The 15,906-nt window shown below is 40.1% G+C and overlaps 1 protein-coding gene across 4 annotated transcripts in view; it reads right to left on the bottom strand.

Moving 5' to 3' along the window:
* RB195_006931 (uncharacterized protein) overlaps positions 1 to 11,216 on the bottom strand; it is a gene marked incomplete at both ends in the record, with an annotated part of 60,043 nt that extends 48,827 nt beyond the window's left edge. For 3 of the 4 annotated variants that reach the window (XM_064180293.1, XM_064180291.1, XM_064180292.1), the window contains 6 exons: positions 48 to 280; positions 4,461 to 4,555; positions 4,616 to 4,697; positions 10,432 to 10,527; positions 10,607 to 10,668; positions 11,183 to 11,216. In XM_064180293.1, coding sequence (XP_064037172.1) covers positions 48 to 280; positions 4,461 to 4,555; positions 4,616 to 4,697; positions 10,432 to 10,527; positions 10,607 to 10,668; positions 11,183 to 11,216 — 602 coding nt within the window. Of the gene's footprint in view, positions 1 to 47; positions 281 to 4,460; positions 4,556 to 4,615; positions 4,698 to 10,431; positions 10,528 to 10,606; positions 10,669 to 10,856; positions 10,915 to 11,182 lie in introns of those variants that run through there. The other variant, XM_064180294.1, reaches the window with a different exon arrangement.
* Positions 11,217 to 15,906: the final 4,690 nt, after the last annotated feature.

The raw sequence follows: 15,906 nt of genomic DNA, 5'->3' as shown, positions 1-15,906 counted from the left end.
TCAGATATGACAGTACTTAAACGAGAACTATGGGACCGATAACCTACTGTGCGACTTCCGCGTTGATCCATCTTAGCATAACTTGCTCTACTGAGCTCTTCATCTGCTTCACCGAGATCTTGGGAGTTTCGGCAGACGTTGAAGGTCCAGATGAGAGAAGTGAAGCAAGTCGTTGTTTAATCGGAGAAGATGGAGATCGCACAGGTGTAGTTTCTCGTGAATGTTGCAAACTTGTGGAACCCCAACCCCATTCACGAAGCAGGGCCATGTTCGTCTCAATCTGAAAAGAATGATGTTGAATAAATGGAACCAGTCAGGTACTAAGCATGACAGTTGGACCGCAACACTGATGTTGGACAATTTCTGCAGCTCGCTATTTACTGATACTGTTCACCTCAACGTCCGATACACGCTAAGAATTTGAGACTAACAAAGACTGATCAACAGCAACAAATTACATGCTCTTCATAGACCCCTAGTTTTGATAACCCCAGTTAATGTGCCCCGCAAAATACAGAGTTGTGAATTTTGCCACCCGATTTGAGGATGGCGTATGCAGAACGTCTAACTCGGCGTACTTCGTTTCGTGAAATCTCCCATAAATTTACTACTAGGAAGAAGAGATCAGAAGTTCGTTATTTCTTCGTTTTTTATTGTTTCATTTCATTACAGCAACAAAGATAGGGCTGTGCACGCGTGTTCATGGATTCCGACTTAAAGTAAAACGTTACGTTACCATAAGCACGAATTGGCGACGTAGTTCTACTTTATACAGTACAGTAAACAATATATGTCTGCAGCTATACACCTATGAGGGTGATGCAACACTCAATAAAGTAGCTTGCGTTGGGTGTTTCCCTTAAAGGCATCACCCCACGAATCTGAGGTGGGACGAATTTCAGGTGGAGTCTTCGTATACGGGATCGTAGATTATGGAGAGAAGGATGATTCTGTCCATTTCTTCCTAATCGCCGCAAAAAACAGCCCAGAAGATGCGGCGTATGCACACGGCTAGCGCGCTCCAATCGAACTCGTTGTAGAAAATAGCGCGCCGGAACGCTCGAAGCCGTATCTTCCGAGCGGTTTTTTCCACCAACTAGGAAAAAATGGACGGAATCAACCTTCTCTCCGTAATCTACGATCCCGTATACGAATATTCCACCGGAAATCCGTACCACCCCAAATTCGTGGGGTGATGCCTTTAAGCGTATTCTTTAATCCGTGAAAAAAAAACGCCTGCAACGCCAAATCGCTCCAAAAATTGCTCCGTCGTTCTAGATCTAATACGGAAACATTTCAAGTGGGAGAGACTTCATACTTTCTAAAGGCGAGGAAATAATGAAGGTGGCGGACGTTCCAGGAAACGCTGCACTAGCTGACGCTCAACTGGTACAACACAAATTCCCCCTGTCTTCCACCAAAGTCTAATTTCCCCTTTCTGAAAATTACTAGGATGATAAAAAATTCCGTTCTTAATTAGACGTACTTCCTAATTCCATTTAGAAATCAGAAGAAGACTACCTCTAGGTCCTGTCGATTGTCCATAAATTTGCTAGGGTTGAATTATTGGATCCATTGTTAATTTCTGTGCACATTTTCGACGCATATAATCATTAGATTCAATTTAATTACAGAACGAGACTTCCTGCAGATTTCCCCTAAGCAAAGTGCAAATTAAGGTGAACACTTCTATCGCGATAATTCTGAAAACTGCATCCGATCCGACAAACAAAGGTGCGCAAACTATGATGTCGCGAAAAAACTAAACAATTTTCCCCGAAACACGATCTAATTAGCCGGTGATATTGCACTTTCCTGTTTGCTAGCTTATTTCATTCCCTTCCTCCTAGAACAAAGTGAGCCCCCCACAACACAAAAACTATCACTCACTGACGAAACATTCATTGCAGAACAATTCAAATATTGCGAGCACTGTGCATGGCCAGACGTACGCGAGGGAAAAAATGGGCATATACTGTTTTTTTTTTCAACAGTTGCTCTTCTGGACGCATCCACGCGTATATGGCCTACGGTCGTATAAACACTGCAATGCCCAAAAATATGTCAGGTATCTTTTTTTCTTCTGTCTTTTTTTTTGAAACACAACCTCTATATTTTCATCATCCTTCAACCTGAAGGTTTCGAGCATTTCAATATTTAAGGAATTACTCTCTCTCTCTCATTGGTTTACATTTCGAAAAATGCCTATTTCGAGGAACCAAGTTCTTTTTCGTTGATTTAACATGGACAAAATATATAAAATGTGATTTCATGACTACTCTATCGGATGTTGTTCTTAAAGGCATCACCCCTCGACTCTGGAATGGTGCGGGTTTCAGGTGGGTTATGCCTATATTTCAGATATAGACCCATATGAACACCAAACATTGGGTGTTTCCATATTATTGAGCAATTCCACCTGATCAAACATTTTTTGATCTCAACTTGAATTACTGAAACCAAGGGCGTGTGCATTGGGAACTTCAGTAATGGCACTAGTGATTTGTTAAAGGCATCGCCCTACGAATCTGAACTGGTATGGGTTTTCTGGTGGGTTATGCCTATACTGGGTCCTAGATTATGGAGAGGAGGGTGATTCCGTCCATTTATTCTTAATTGCCGTAAAAAACGGTCTGAAAGATGCGGCTTCGAGCGTTCCGGGCGCTATTTTCCACAACGAGTTCGATTGGAGCGCGCCAGCCTTGTGTACGTGCCGCATCTTCCAGACCGTTCTTCACGGCAATTAGGAAGAAATGAACGGAATCACACCAATCCCCATAATCTACGACCCCGTATAGGCATAACCCACCTGAAACCCGTACCACCCCAGATTCGTGGGGTGATGCATTTAAGATAAATCAGCTTACATTCTTTCAAACGGTAATTTTCAATCCAGGTTATGATTCGTCTTCAGAGCGCTTTATTACAATAAAACGGAAGCAATTACGAGTACTTCAGATAGGACCGATTCAGCACTAACTGCATTTTCCAATAAAGGTCTATTGTGAAAATTTGGGGGGTGCACAGAACATTTATCGAGGTTTTGAGACATGCAAAGGAAGAGGACATCCTCTAGGATAAAAATGCAGATGTACAGACCATGGAATGCTAATTTGATGACTGAAAGCGAGCTAAAGCGCATGGGTCCTGATTGGGCCACATCTCCAATGGTTCTGCTTCTACTGTACACCAATCCAAAGAGGGACTTGATCGAAAATGAGGTCGTGAAGCATGTTAGTCATTTAGTACTGACATAATGCACGGTCATGACTTTTATACAATTCATGAACCATCATAGAACCTCACTTCGATTAAAGGCATCACTCCACGAATCTGAGGTGGTACGGATATCAGGTGGAGTATTCTTATAAGGGCTAGTAGATTATGGAGAGGAGGGTGATTCCGTCCATTTCTTCCTAATTGCCGTAAAAAACAGGCCCGGAAGATACGGCTTCAGGCGTTCTAGCGCACTATTTTCTACAAGGAGTTCGACTGCAGCGCGCCAGCCTTGTGCATGCGCCGCATCTTCCGGGCCGTTTTTACGGCAATTAGGAAAAAATGGACGGAATCACCCTCTTCTCCATAATCTACAATCCCTTATAAGAATACTCCACCTGATATCCGTACCACCTCAGATTCGTGGGGTGATGCCTTTAACTGTGATTTGAACCTCTCCCAACTGTAAGTCATAACTGCGGAGAAGCGATTCAACTGTTTGTTGCTGTTGTTAGATCTTAACAAGCCTCGTGAATCGGTTATTTTACTTTTCTAAAAACTCGGTCCTCATTGAAAACGCTGAAAAACTTTGCATGCCTCAATTTCAGGCGGAGAAAGCTGTGAAATATTCACGATTATGATGCCTATGATGTGAGCGAACAGTCAGATATATGTGATGCAAAAGAGGGAAGTTTTTTCTGGACAGACGGTTCAAGCTTAATTTGGATCCCGTACTGAACAAAACTTTCATAGAAACTGTCACATTAAGTAGCGCTAACGATGACAAAAATAGTGCGTATAAGTGCGGCGAAAAAAACAAAACATTACATGGCATAACTATGTAAATTTAGGCTCTGATTGGAAAATGGTGAGCAATAACGAATGAATTTAATATGTTCGTTAAAAAGAAGGAAAAGGAAATTTCTAATGTTCGTAAAGATTGAAATGTATTTTTTTCCAGAATCGCTGATCGACTAGACTAAACGTCTCTTCCAGAGAAGCAACCCAGCGAAATCAATATTTCTATTTTTGAATCTACATAGTGCGATATGAACGAAGAACTGATGAAAAAATCCTTTTTGACCATTACTATTTTTATATCTTCACTAATAAGTCACACTCATAGAGACGAAAACAACTATTGCAGTTTCAACGGAATGATCCTCATAAACAACAACAACAACGAACACAACATAATCCACTTTATAAAAATGCAGAATAAGGACGAAAAGACGCAAGCAAACCTGAAAATGAAGGATTATTTGCCAAATGAGGCCGAGCACGATACGGGGATTGCCATCTGCGATGTCGCTCGCATTATTGTTGACCAATTCCAGGCCTAAAATATACCGAACATAAATTAAGGAACCACGAACAATAGGAGAAGCACAGAACGCACCTCTTCGTCGCAAAACCGTCAAAGCAGTTGTTAAATTTGCGATGTGATGCACCCGTTTTGAGACACGAGGGCTGCATACTTGCTGAAACTCGATGAATTCATGTAACAAAGCAACGTACGTAATGTATCTCCAAAAAAAAAGAGTTCCTCCGAATTCAACAGAAACTTTTAACAGAAATTGCAGATGTAAGAGTAGGAAATAAGAGGAGACATAGGCTACATACTTATACAAAAAATCCAAGAAGTCACTGCCGAGAAAAGACCCCGAGAAATTGCTTAGTATAACAAAACTCTAGGACTGAAACCAGTGAACACATAATTTCATAATTTGCAAAAAAAAAAAGAACAAAAACTCTCAAGACGTACAACTTAGTAAAAAAAAAGGCGTTACCGTGCGCGTTTCGGAATAGTACTCAACTTCTTATGAAGGAATATTACTTAAATATAGAAGAAGGACGGGTGCAAAGGAGAGTTGAGGTGGATCGAAGAAATAAGCTGAAGCGCATTGTTACATGTTCAACGGGAACACTTTCTTCCAACAATCCAAGGCAAAAGCGATGAACAAAAAATTCCATAAGATGGTGATCAACTTGGAAGAGGAAGCGTAGCAAAAAAATACATTGAAAACATATCTATTAAAGAAGAAGGTCAGAGTCAGGGGTTAACTATTCAACTTTTTTAGTATGCAATCCATTCTTCCACAACTAAGTAGTAAATGACAGCCACAGCCCACTGAAATAAAGTGGTATATAGTTTCAAACATTCGAAACAGTGTCAAACTTCGAAAGAGCTTGGGAACAACTTGAAATATGCTACCACTGCTGATCTATTAAATTTTCGTGTTAGATTTCACAGGAAGCTTGGATACAAGATTACAAAGGATGAGCATAAGATATTTAGATGAAAAAAAATGATAAAAAACAAGCTGAACTCAGTATTGAGCTTTTTATCTATGTTATTTCATTGTTGTTATTGTTAATGAATAATCTCTAAATGGTGTTTATGACGTAACGAAAACAAAGCGAAACAAAAAAAGAGGTCATTAGCATAGTTTCGGAATGGATTCACCTATATGTGAACAATATTGAATGACCAAGCCTATTGTGTCAATTGTATGCAGCTATTGTGTTGTATGTAACTATTTCACTGGAAATCGTTGAGATAACCAACAATAATGAGTTTCAGAGCCACAAAAAAAAATGTTTACGAAAGCAACAGGGACGATGCATTTATGAGTGATGTAAGGCTTAAAATGAAAAAGACGATTTTTTTTTGAGAACTTTCGTTGGATCAGTCCAGCAGATTGTCTACAGTGCAATAGAAGACCAAACGAGAAATTTTTTTCTTTGCATTGACTGAACTGAGCATCCCTTAAATGCATCACTCCACGAATCTGGGGTGGTGAGGGTTTCAGGTAGATTATGCCTATACGGAGTCGTAGATTATGGAGAGAAGGGTGATTCCGTCCATTTCTTCCTAACTGCCGTAAAAAACGGCCCTGTAGATACGACTTCGAGCGTTCCGGCTCGCTATTTTCTACAACGAGTTCGATTGGAGCGCGCCAGCCTTGTGCATGCGCCGCATTTTCTAGGCCGTTTTTACGGCAATTAGGAAGAAATGGTCGGAATCACCCTCCTCTCCATAATATACCACCCGAATAGCAACTCTCCACCTGAAATCCGCACCACTCCAGATTCGTGGGGTGATGCCTTTAACTCCAGCTATGAATGTTCACTTCTAAAGAAATATTTCACAGTTTTCCAAGTAATTTTATTTTTTAGTGCCAAGTTCTGGAAAGCGATAATATGTTCCATACTGCAGTGCTATTTCTTGGTTTTTGTGTATGTCATCAAATTCAACGATAGTAAGCTAAAGTTTTCAAAAAGAGCTTATTCCATTCTTGCACGAGATCTCCACTGTTGACGTAATGTGATAGTTGTTATTGACCCTAATATATATATATATATATATATATATATTATATATATATATATATATATATAATAATATATATATATATATATATATATATATATATATATATATATATATATATATATATATATATATATATATATATATATATATATATATATATATATATATATATTACGAGATGTGAAATTCACTTCGAGGTCACTCGATTCGACACGTTCACTTCGAGTTACATCACCCCAGTCGAATGTGTCAGAAAGATTGTGAGTGAAAAAGAATTCGAATTGTCAGCACCACTGTGAAGAGTACTTTGGCGTGGTTCACAGAGCTATTAAACGTCTGCCCACATTGTTCTTTTCTTTCTTCGAAAAATGGGCGAAATTCGAAGAAGGCTTCCTAGCGCAGAGCACACACCTCAAAAAAAAGTCATTTGAAGACCTTCGAAAAAAAAGTGTTAGCAAACCAATCCGAGAAAATCTCATATTTTCTAAGCGCTTGAACACTACTGCAATGATCAGTTCAATCAAACAGGCCTGACAAATTTTTGAACCTCATTCAGCTCATTGTAAAAAGTATTCAGTAAGATATTGGAGTTGCACAACTTTTTTCATTAAGAAAGAAGCTCTAAACAGGAAAAACGTGGAAATATTGAGCAAGACGTAAGTGACAAAATGAAAATCTGGCATGCTGAAGACGTTCCTTCACCAACATTAGTGGAAGCTAAGGTAAGAACTCATTTCAACAAAACTTGTGGGTAAAAGTAAGACTTGTTATAATGCTGCACATCGTCTCCGAGTTTTCTGCCAACTTGTAAGTTTCTACTGATTCCCGGCGGGTAAAAGTGAGCTAGAAATATGTATTGGCTGTCGCTAACAAAAAGACTTTGCATGCATTAATTTCTTGCGTTTTTGTGAGTCACAGTCACATCAATTGACAGGCAGAAAGTGGAGGATTTTTTAAGCGACCTTCTCTTCTGTTTTTCTATGCACAGATGTGGCGTCGGACGCAGCCAGTTCTACTTAAATACCAGCACACTCGAAACGAAAAAAACCTTCATTGATCGAAGAGAGACCATTAAGATTCGCCCGAGCCTCCTTTAATTCAAATGACCTCCCGCTCCTCTTCTGGGGAGGCACAGCAAAATTGAGGAAAAGATCTTCTTTCGTAAAGAAATGCAAGCAGCATTTCTGCACACAAGAAAAAAAGTGTTGGTTAAAGGGAGTGTACTCTACAAAAGTCTCAAGAGTGTTTGTCACCGAATGCGTTGCAAGCAGCGTGAATTTTTGTGGGAGCGGCAAACGCTGCGATCGAAGCCGCAAATTCGCACGTTTATTCTAAAAGCTGTGCGTTTCCCTGATGTGAACTGAACACCAACGGAAAAGTGCATTTTAAAATGTGAAACCAACTTTTTGTTCTCATCCAAGAGGCAATACGTACTACTGCAGGCGAGTAGGAAATGTTTGTAGCGAATTCAAATTAGTACAACATCCGTATGACAATTCTGTGAATTCTGACGAATTTTGAAACTAGTCTGAAACTTTTCTCATTTAATATCGAAAGATTTGTTTCGCAAGTAACTGAATCGAATAGTTGCTCATAGACCTCAAATCATAGCAAAAGTATACTTCTGGCGCAATTTCAGTCTTCTATTTTGGCTATGTCAACAAAAGTGAGCTACGGTGTGCTCAAATTGTGTGAAGGTGTAAATAACACCATGTTGCATGACACAACTACTCTGACAGCTCATATTGCGATGATTCCTCGCCTCTCAAAACCAGAACACCGTCATCAACTGTCTTGATCTCCTGAAGAACATATGAGCTAAGCCTCATGTTCTTGAGGTATCTTTTATTCTTAGAGAGTCGACGTGGGACGCTAACTCAGCTAATCATTTCTTGCAAGTGTTTATTTACACCACTTAATATTATTGACTGGATGTTCATGGTTACTGATTTCGACGTACCTCAAATTGTTTTTATTTCTTGCCCGTTTGTTTGTCTGCTTTGGGTTCGTTAATGTGATTACACCTTTGTCTGCCAAACGTATTTTTTTGGCTGTATAAATAAATGAAATAAAATCAGCAATTGACTACATAGACCTATACGATGCCGCTAATCGTGCTGAGATGTTAATACATTAAGCAGTTCACTGATTAAGTAACTGCACGGCGCCACCAGCTCACAGAGTGTACGGCTGATTCATGATTAGACTGGAAATTGTGGGATCCCTTTTCATGAAATCCACAGCGGGTAATGCCGCATTTCGCTTTTATTGTCTTCGTGTTGTCAAGAATGAAAGAGATCCTAACACTTGCAATTAATTTTTTAATGACTTCTAATTTCGTGCAAATATGATAAGAAGATTGAATGGTTGCATGTTGAACTCATCAATCGTATTAATGCGAGCAAGATACTGTGATATTATCCAAGTTTTGAACTACTTTTTCTTCCCGTCATGGATCCTAATCGCGGGTGTACCGCAGCCGGTAATAGGTTCCGCTGTGACTGCACGATCGATCGTTGCTTTTAAACCGCCCTAGTGCCAACCAAGCCTTTCATCTCCTCGGAGTCGATAAATTGTACCAGACTTGTCCGGGAGAATAAAAACACTGACTTGGCACATTGGCAAGCCCCGCAAATCATTATAACGGCACTCGCGAGTTCATAAACCTCAAACGGTTCCGAATCTGAACCAAACACATAGGCTCATCTTCGCTATGGACGTTCAATTAAACTACAATGGAATCTGGTCTAGAAAATTCGAAAAGCGTGCTTCTCCAAACTCAAGGCAGAAAAATTGAAAAAAAAGATGAAGAAACATTCTTAGGAAATTCTTGTCAACCTGAGTAGGAATTCCATTCTATTCCCACCGGCTTTAATGTTAACATCCCCTTTTTTGCTACCATGACATGAAATAAGCTTTGCAAAGGATTAAAAGGAGTAGGAACGGGAAAACTAGTTTTTGTAGAGCCAGGCGAGTGGTTCGAAAATATCGGCTGACTCTATGTAACCACAGCTGCCGAGTAGCGCTCGAAAAAGTGAAAGTTGAAATGTGCTCGTTATCGACGCAAATTCATAGATCAATATTCATGTCAACCAACTTAGATAACGCAAAGGCTCCTGCTCTATACGAAAATTGCGGAAAGGATGAAAAGTGCATTTCCAGTACCTACCAAAACAAATAAGGGCAGCATATTGTTCGATTCTTTTGAAGAACTCAAAACAGCCTTTTTTTACCGTTCAGCACATAGACCCTAGTAAGCTGAAGTGGCTTCGAGCAATAAAAGAATAATTGAATGAAGTAATAAAACAATGAAAAAAGAGCACACAAGAATTAGGAGAAGCTGAACACATACTTAATAGGAGCGGAACATTCAGAAGGTCATGATAACCGGATTCAGAGAGAGATTAGCAAGCTACCACTTCGGGATGCGCCTAGGAACCTGGAAGGAAAAATGCACTTGCCAATAAATCAGTTAATTTATGATTCGCCTCTCCAAGAATCTTCATAAGAGTACAAACTGAGAAACAATAGAGAAGAATAAAAGAAGTTTGGTGTTTCAATCCCTTCGAAGGGACAAATTAGAGATTAGGCTTCAAGTTCATTAAAAAATATGAAAACAGTGGAGAAAGAAGAACAAACACTGTGGACAAATGAAAAAAAAGCAAAAGCGAGCATCCAAAATGTTCTAGATTTTCTGCTCTCTACTCAAACTCTCCGCTCTATAACAACTTTGATAAACATCTGCTCGGGTCAAATAGTCAAGAGTGATCTGATGCAAACAAAGTTACGCAAGTTCGCAAAAAAAACCACAAAAGCAAAAAAATGCAGATAATATAAGATAAAGGACTGATAAGAAAACGCGAGGAATGAATACCCACCAATGCCTCTCCTGTAAGGACCTCGATCAGGTGGCACAAGAGTACCCCATCCCTGATGTCCTCGAATAAGTCATTCACACGTCCAGAGGAGCTGTGCTAAATGGCATACGTTGAATGCTAATGGCAAGAGTTAGTACTGGAAAACCCGACAAACATCGAAAGGAACGACACTCACCTCTTCCAAGTGGAGGTTGATCCACCTCGTGAATGTGTTCTTTTGGGCCCGTTCGTCCTCATCTGTAACAATGAATAAGGTTAGGTTTAGTTGCCATTGGAGCTCAGCTGCCTGTCATTTCCCCTTATCCATACAGCGCAGTTTCTTTAGCTACTGCTCCGAAAAACCGCGGCCAAACGCCCAAAAAGCAAAAAAATTTCGCGGCTCAGGCTTCAGAAGATTCAACTCCGCTTAATGCATGATACCGTACTTCTTGATAGGTTGAAGCATACACAGCAAGGACTACGAGCCGTTGGAGAACGGGACATGCCAGCGACTGCCGCTCTACGTCCCTAGCCTAACCACATAAGGTCAGGAGCAGAGAGGCAGAGCGCAGCACTTGGAATTATTGAGGGAGTGCACACAGACAGACAGACAGACATAGGAGCATGGAGGTCGCATCCGCTAAGGAGGGAGAAGACAGCGCAGGTGACGCCGGCGCGGAAACTGCAGAAATCGGGAAAAAACTACAGGAAGAATGGAGCCAGAAACTATCGTGCAGCTGTACGAAAGGGACCGCTGCGGGCGCGATCTCACCTTGAGCAGTGAAGCGAAGGCCGAATAAAGGCATTCCTTATTCGTCTTCTTGTCTCGTCGTTCGCCACGTTTAGGTCAGCTCTGAATCGGTCTAAACACCAACAATAACATTAACTCTCGAAGAGGAACAACATGGATACCAGCCGCAAATACCGTAGAAAGTGAGTAGGTCAGAGAAATAGAATAAATTAGAAAACCATAATCGAAGCATAGATTATAATGTCTTCCAACCAAAGTTCACGACTGGTAACGAAAATAAACTACATAGCATAAGGACGAGAAAATCTGACTGGTGTAGAATAAAACGTTCCTTTTCCCCTGCAAATGCATGAAAAACTCGATAAACCGCAACTTTTTTGATATGATTTTGAATTGGTAGCATTTGGAGCAAAAGGTTTTTTTTTCATCCACAAAGATTTGCCAAACAAATCTTTGTGAATGAAAAGATCCAGAACCTTTTGCTCCTAATGCTACCAAAATTACTTCCTTACGTCACAGCTACAGTGGCAAGCAGGTTCCTTCTTGCAAAAGACGGTACTGTGCTGTGACCCAGAGAAAGCTTCGAGAAGGGCGAATCAGATAACATTTCATATATGTGACGGAGAAAAGAGAAGGAGAAAATGAATTCGTAAATTCCAGCCAAAATGAGCGACAATAGATTCATCTGGGCGGAAACGTTTACATAGTTCCCAAATGCAGAAAGCTTCGTGCAGCAGGGAGATGGTACCGTTAAAATCCATCTGTATTTTGATACCTATAAAAATTCGCTCGTTCCAAAAAAAAAGCAGGAATAAACCGAACGGTGACTTTTCGTACGCCTGCCAAGTGACACAATCTTATAGGTTACGAAGTTGTTTTATTCTCGTGTTTTGGCTAGTTGCTTGATGTTGTACGACGACGCAATCGATACGCTCGCGTCTGCCATTCATCTGAAGGCAACCGCCCAATAAAACGTTAATGCATCTTATCCACGTGCGAAATGGAGTTGTTTTGATCGTTCTGATATTTTGTAAATGGACTGTTATCGTAAAACCGTGACACCACATCGACACGACACTTCCTTGAGAAGAAAAATCTTTCTTCAATTGCTTTTTGGAGGTTGCGAAATATCGGTCCAAAGTGATTTGCGTCTTATCAATAGTTCAGGATTCCACGTATTACAATAAGATGTCCATTGTGACCCGCATGCGTTAATCATTACTTTCACCCACGAAGGCGGCCGCAAACAAGTGCAATAGCGCAATTTTGCACAAACAACTTACGCGTACAGCCCGCTTCCGCTGGCGAAATCCACATAAAACTCAACTAGAGCAATAGAAAAGCCTATGAAACATTAGAACAGCTTTCTTTTAGTTTTGGAACAGTATCGAGCATCTGATTTTCCTGGAGTTTTTTGTTCTTTTTTGAAAGAGCTGTTACATAGGTATCTAGAAGTATTCAACACCACTACAACACCGCAACCGGATCTTTTAGGCACCGACCACCTGACGAAAGTGGGGAATATTTCCCAAAATAAAAGTAGAAAATCAGAGCACATACAAGACGGAAGGTTTGTTGACGTCTCTCATACCCAATTCGAACTTCGCAAAGCTTCTGTGCGTGCACAGAGCTTCAATTGTGTAATTTCTTACGAGTTTAGTACAATCTGTTCGAGTCAGTTTTTATGCCAATCCAAAGAACGAATTTCTGACAAATAAGTTTCTGATGGACGTCTCAGTGCACACATTGTAAAAACGAACGACTTTGCAGCAGTTCTCAATCTTGATTAGTCTATACTTTATGTTGAGATTTATGTGCCTTTTTCATCCGTTACGGATTGTTTACTCTAGTTTTTCCAGATCACTTCCAACGTGTCACTTTGTTATCAGCGAATGCACACACAAGCAGTAAACTTGGTTAATTACTACGCAAGACGGAACTGCACCATTCAACTGTGAAGAGTCAGCTGGGTTTTTGAACATCCAAGCATTCCAAGGAAAGAAAGCGGTGGTGGAGAGGCCCTCTTCAGCTGGGGACAGACTTTGAAATTTTCCAACATGCTGGAATTAAAGGCATCATATCACGAATCTGGTGTGGTGCGGGTTCCAGGTGGGTTATGCCCATACGGGGTCGTAGATTGTGGGGAAGAGGGTGATTCCGTTCATCTCTTCCTGATCGCCGTAAAAAAACCTCCCGGAAGATGCGGCTTCGAGTGTTTCGGGGCGCTATTTTCTACAAAGACTTCTATTGGAGCGCATCTTCTAGGCCGCTTTTTACGGCGATTAGAAAAAGCCCGGAATACCACCTCCAGATTCTAGCCCTGGGGTAATGCCTTCAGTAGAGAGTGATCCTTTCAGTCTAACCTATTGTAAATCTACACAGGCGAACCACTCACTTTCGAAGAATAAGGAGTACCGGACAATAATGTCGTTACCAGGCACGTCAACATTTGTTTTACATATACTGTCAACTGATATCACTTACCGAAGTTGTGCAGAATAATTCTGTAATTGAATCTGATATTCACTACTCTTTAATTTTGCTTAGTGATCAATTTCATTTTTATAATAACCCTTTTTGAAATGTAAAGCAATCTACTTACAGAGGCAAAACAATTTCATTTTCGAAAATGCAGATGATTCGAGGAAAACTAATGATACAACAAGGAAAGAAGAAAGAAGAGTTGTGATGTTTGCGGAGTGGTATTAGATACCAACATTGTAAAAATGGTGGCCCAAGTTCAGGTAGGATGTTATTGTCTTGATTTGATTAAGAAAATGGCAGTTCTTTCTGGTACCCCTAATGTGTACATGTGCACATGTGTACATACGTGCACAGTATCTAATGCGTATGTGTCAGAGATGGTTCTGTGATCCAGAAACGGTTCTGGAACAATTGCTGAAGGGAGTAGTAGAAGAAAACCGTTTGTGAACAAAAAATGACACCTTCTTACATCTTTGATATCATCTATGCAAATATACATATTAAATTACCGTCATTGCATCACCTTCAAAAAAGTCTATTTTTGAGGAGAACGACTCAAAAATCAATGCTTACTTAAATAATTTACACCTGTATACGAAATAAAGGGAAGTGGAAGGCACGAGACGTTGATATTTTCTGTTTACTATGAGAGGATAATTCTTTTCTATTCTCCAGAATCACGCTTTTCAACTGTTCTCATGTTCTTGAATACTGTTAATATTTAAGCATATCCAGCGCTGTTCCGTTCAACAAGAATTGAGACAAACTTTGCCTAAAGATGCAATACATAGGACGGGATCTTGATATATGTAGCTAAATTTCGCGTGGAAGTATCCTGCTATTGACTGTGTCGATTTCACCAATATCCGCCTGCTATCGCCTAAAATCTGCTGGGAACACACCAGTTGTGGTTACTATACTAGTACTACACCATACTAATTACGAATATAAAGAAACTTCTGAATAAAACTTCAATATTAGCGGGTTTTTGATTTGTATGGGTTTTCTTTTTAGATTCAATTTGTCAGGACAGTATCTACTACTGAACACAGACTGTTGTTTCCAACAGACGGAGGATGTAGAGTATATTTTGAACAAGACAAAGCATTTCTCCAGAAACTCTGTCTTGAAAAAGCAACTGCAAAATTTATAGTCTGAAAAGACACAGTCCAATCTGTCTTCTCGACGGATAGAGGAACGGGAGGATAAGGAGGCGAAGAGAGGAAAACGAAATGGAAAAAGAGGGAAGGGACCTAAACGGGGGGAGGGGTGAGAAGGTGAAGTACAGTGTACTTTTTTTGGGAAACAAGACAACTTTTGAGAGGTTTCATGACTCGTCAGCCATCTTTCAGTGTTACTATGGCCTCCCATGTAGTATAGATGAATCAAATGTGGAAAAGTTTACTGATAACGAGCATAATGTGGTGTAATTTACATGAAATGCACCATGCATCACTGCAAGCTGGCTGAGGTGTCGCGAAATGGTGCGGGAGTTGGCTGGTCACAAGTATTTTTTTTTGTAGTTCTTGTTGAAACACTACTTTTCCGAAACCTTGGATCACATTTGAAATCGAATATCCAAGTCTTCTAGTCTTCGCTTTTGACTTTTTGCGCAAAAATATCACGAAAATGAAATTAATCTGCACGGAAAGAAGTCACCTAATTGCAGAAATATTTTGAACAACTTTGGCGAATGATATCAGCTGCCCGATATTAGTGGAACCATACGGTAATGTTGTTTCCACCCATGCTAACGTTTGGTTCATACTAGTCATTATAAGGTGCCAAAACCAGAACATACCACCACTGCTTTTGTTGTTAACAACTGAAACGACTGAACAATTTTTTTTCCAGATAAAAGGCATCCTACTCTCGTCAATCATACTAGAGAATGAATACAGCATGAGAAACCAATCCATCCTGCAAAAGGTAAAAACTTTAGATAAAACCAAACAAACGGGATGAGAGGTGTTCCCTCAGCCATCGTTTTCACCCAACATCTACAAATGTATGACAATCATTTGTTCATTTCGTTGCAGCGTTTATTGTACGAAGGCAAAAAAAAATCAAAATATGAAAAATTTCAAAATTGGAGCTTTGAACTTTTTGATCTAAAAAAATCTCCTGTACCGGATCCAGAATTGAACACTTACTCATCAGACAGCGGAAGGTCAAAGACAATTAGGATGATTATACCACTGATGGCGAACAAAAACAGTTCTGAACACGAATTTAATCTAACGACACTATTTAAAAAGTTC

The sequence above is a fragment of the Necator americanus genome, chromosome I (genome assembly GCF_031761385.1).
Source record: "Necator americanus strain Aroian chromosome I, whole genome shotgun sequence".
Taxonomy (NCBI): domain Eukaryota; kingdom Metazoa; phylum Nematoda; class Chromadorea; order Rhabditida; family Ancylostomatidae; genus Necator; species Necator americanus.
The sequence above is the reverse complement of the archived record's forward strand: the minus strand, read 5'-3'. Positions and strand labels throughout refer to the sequence as shown.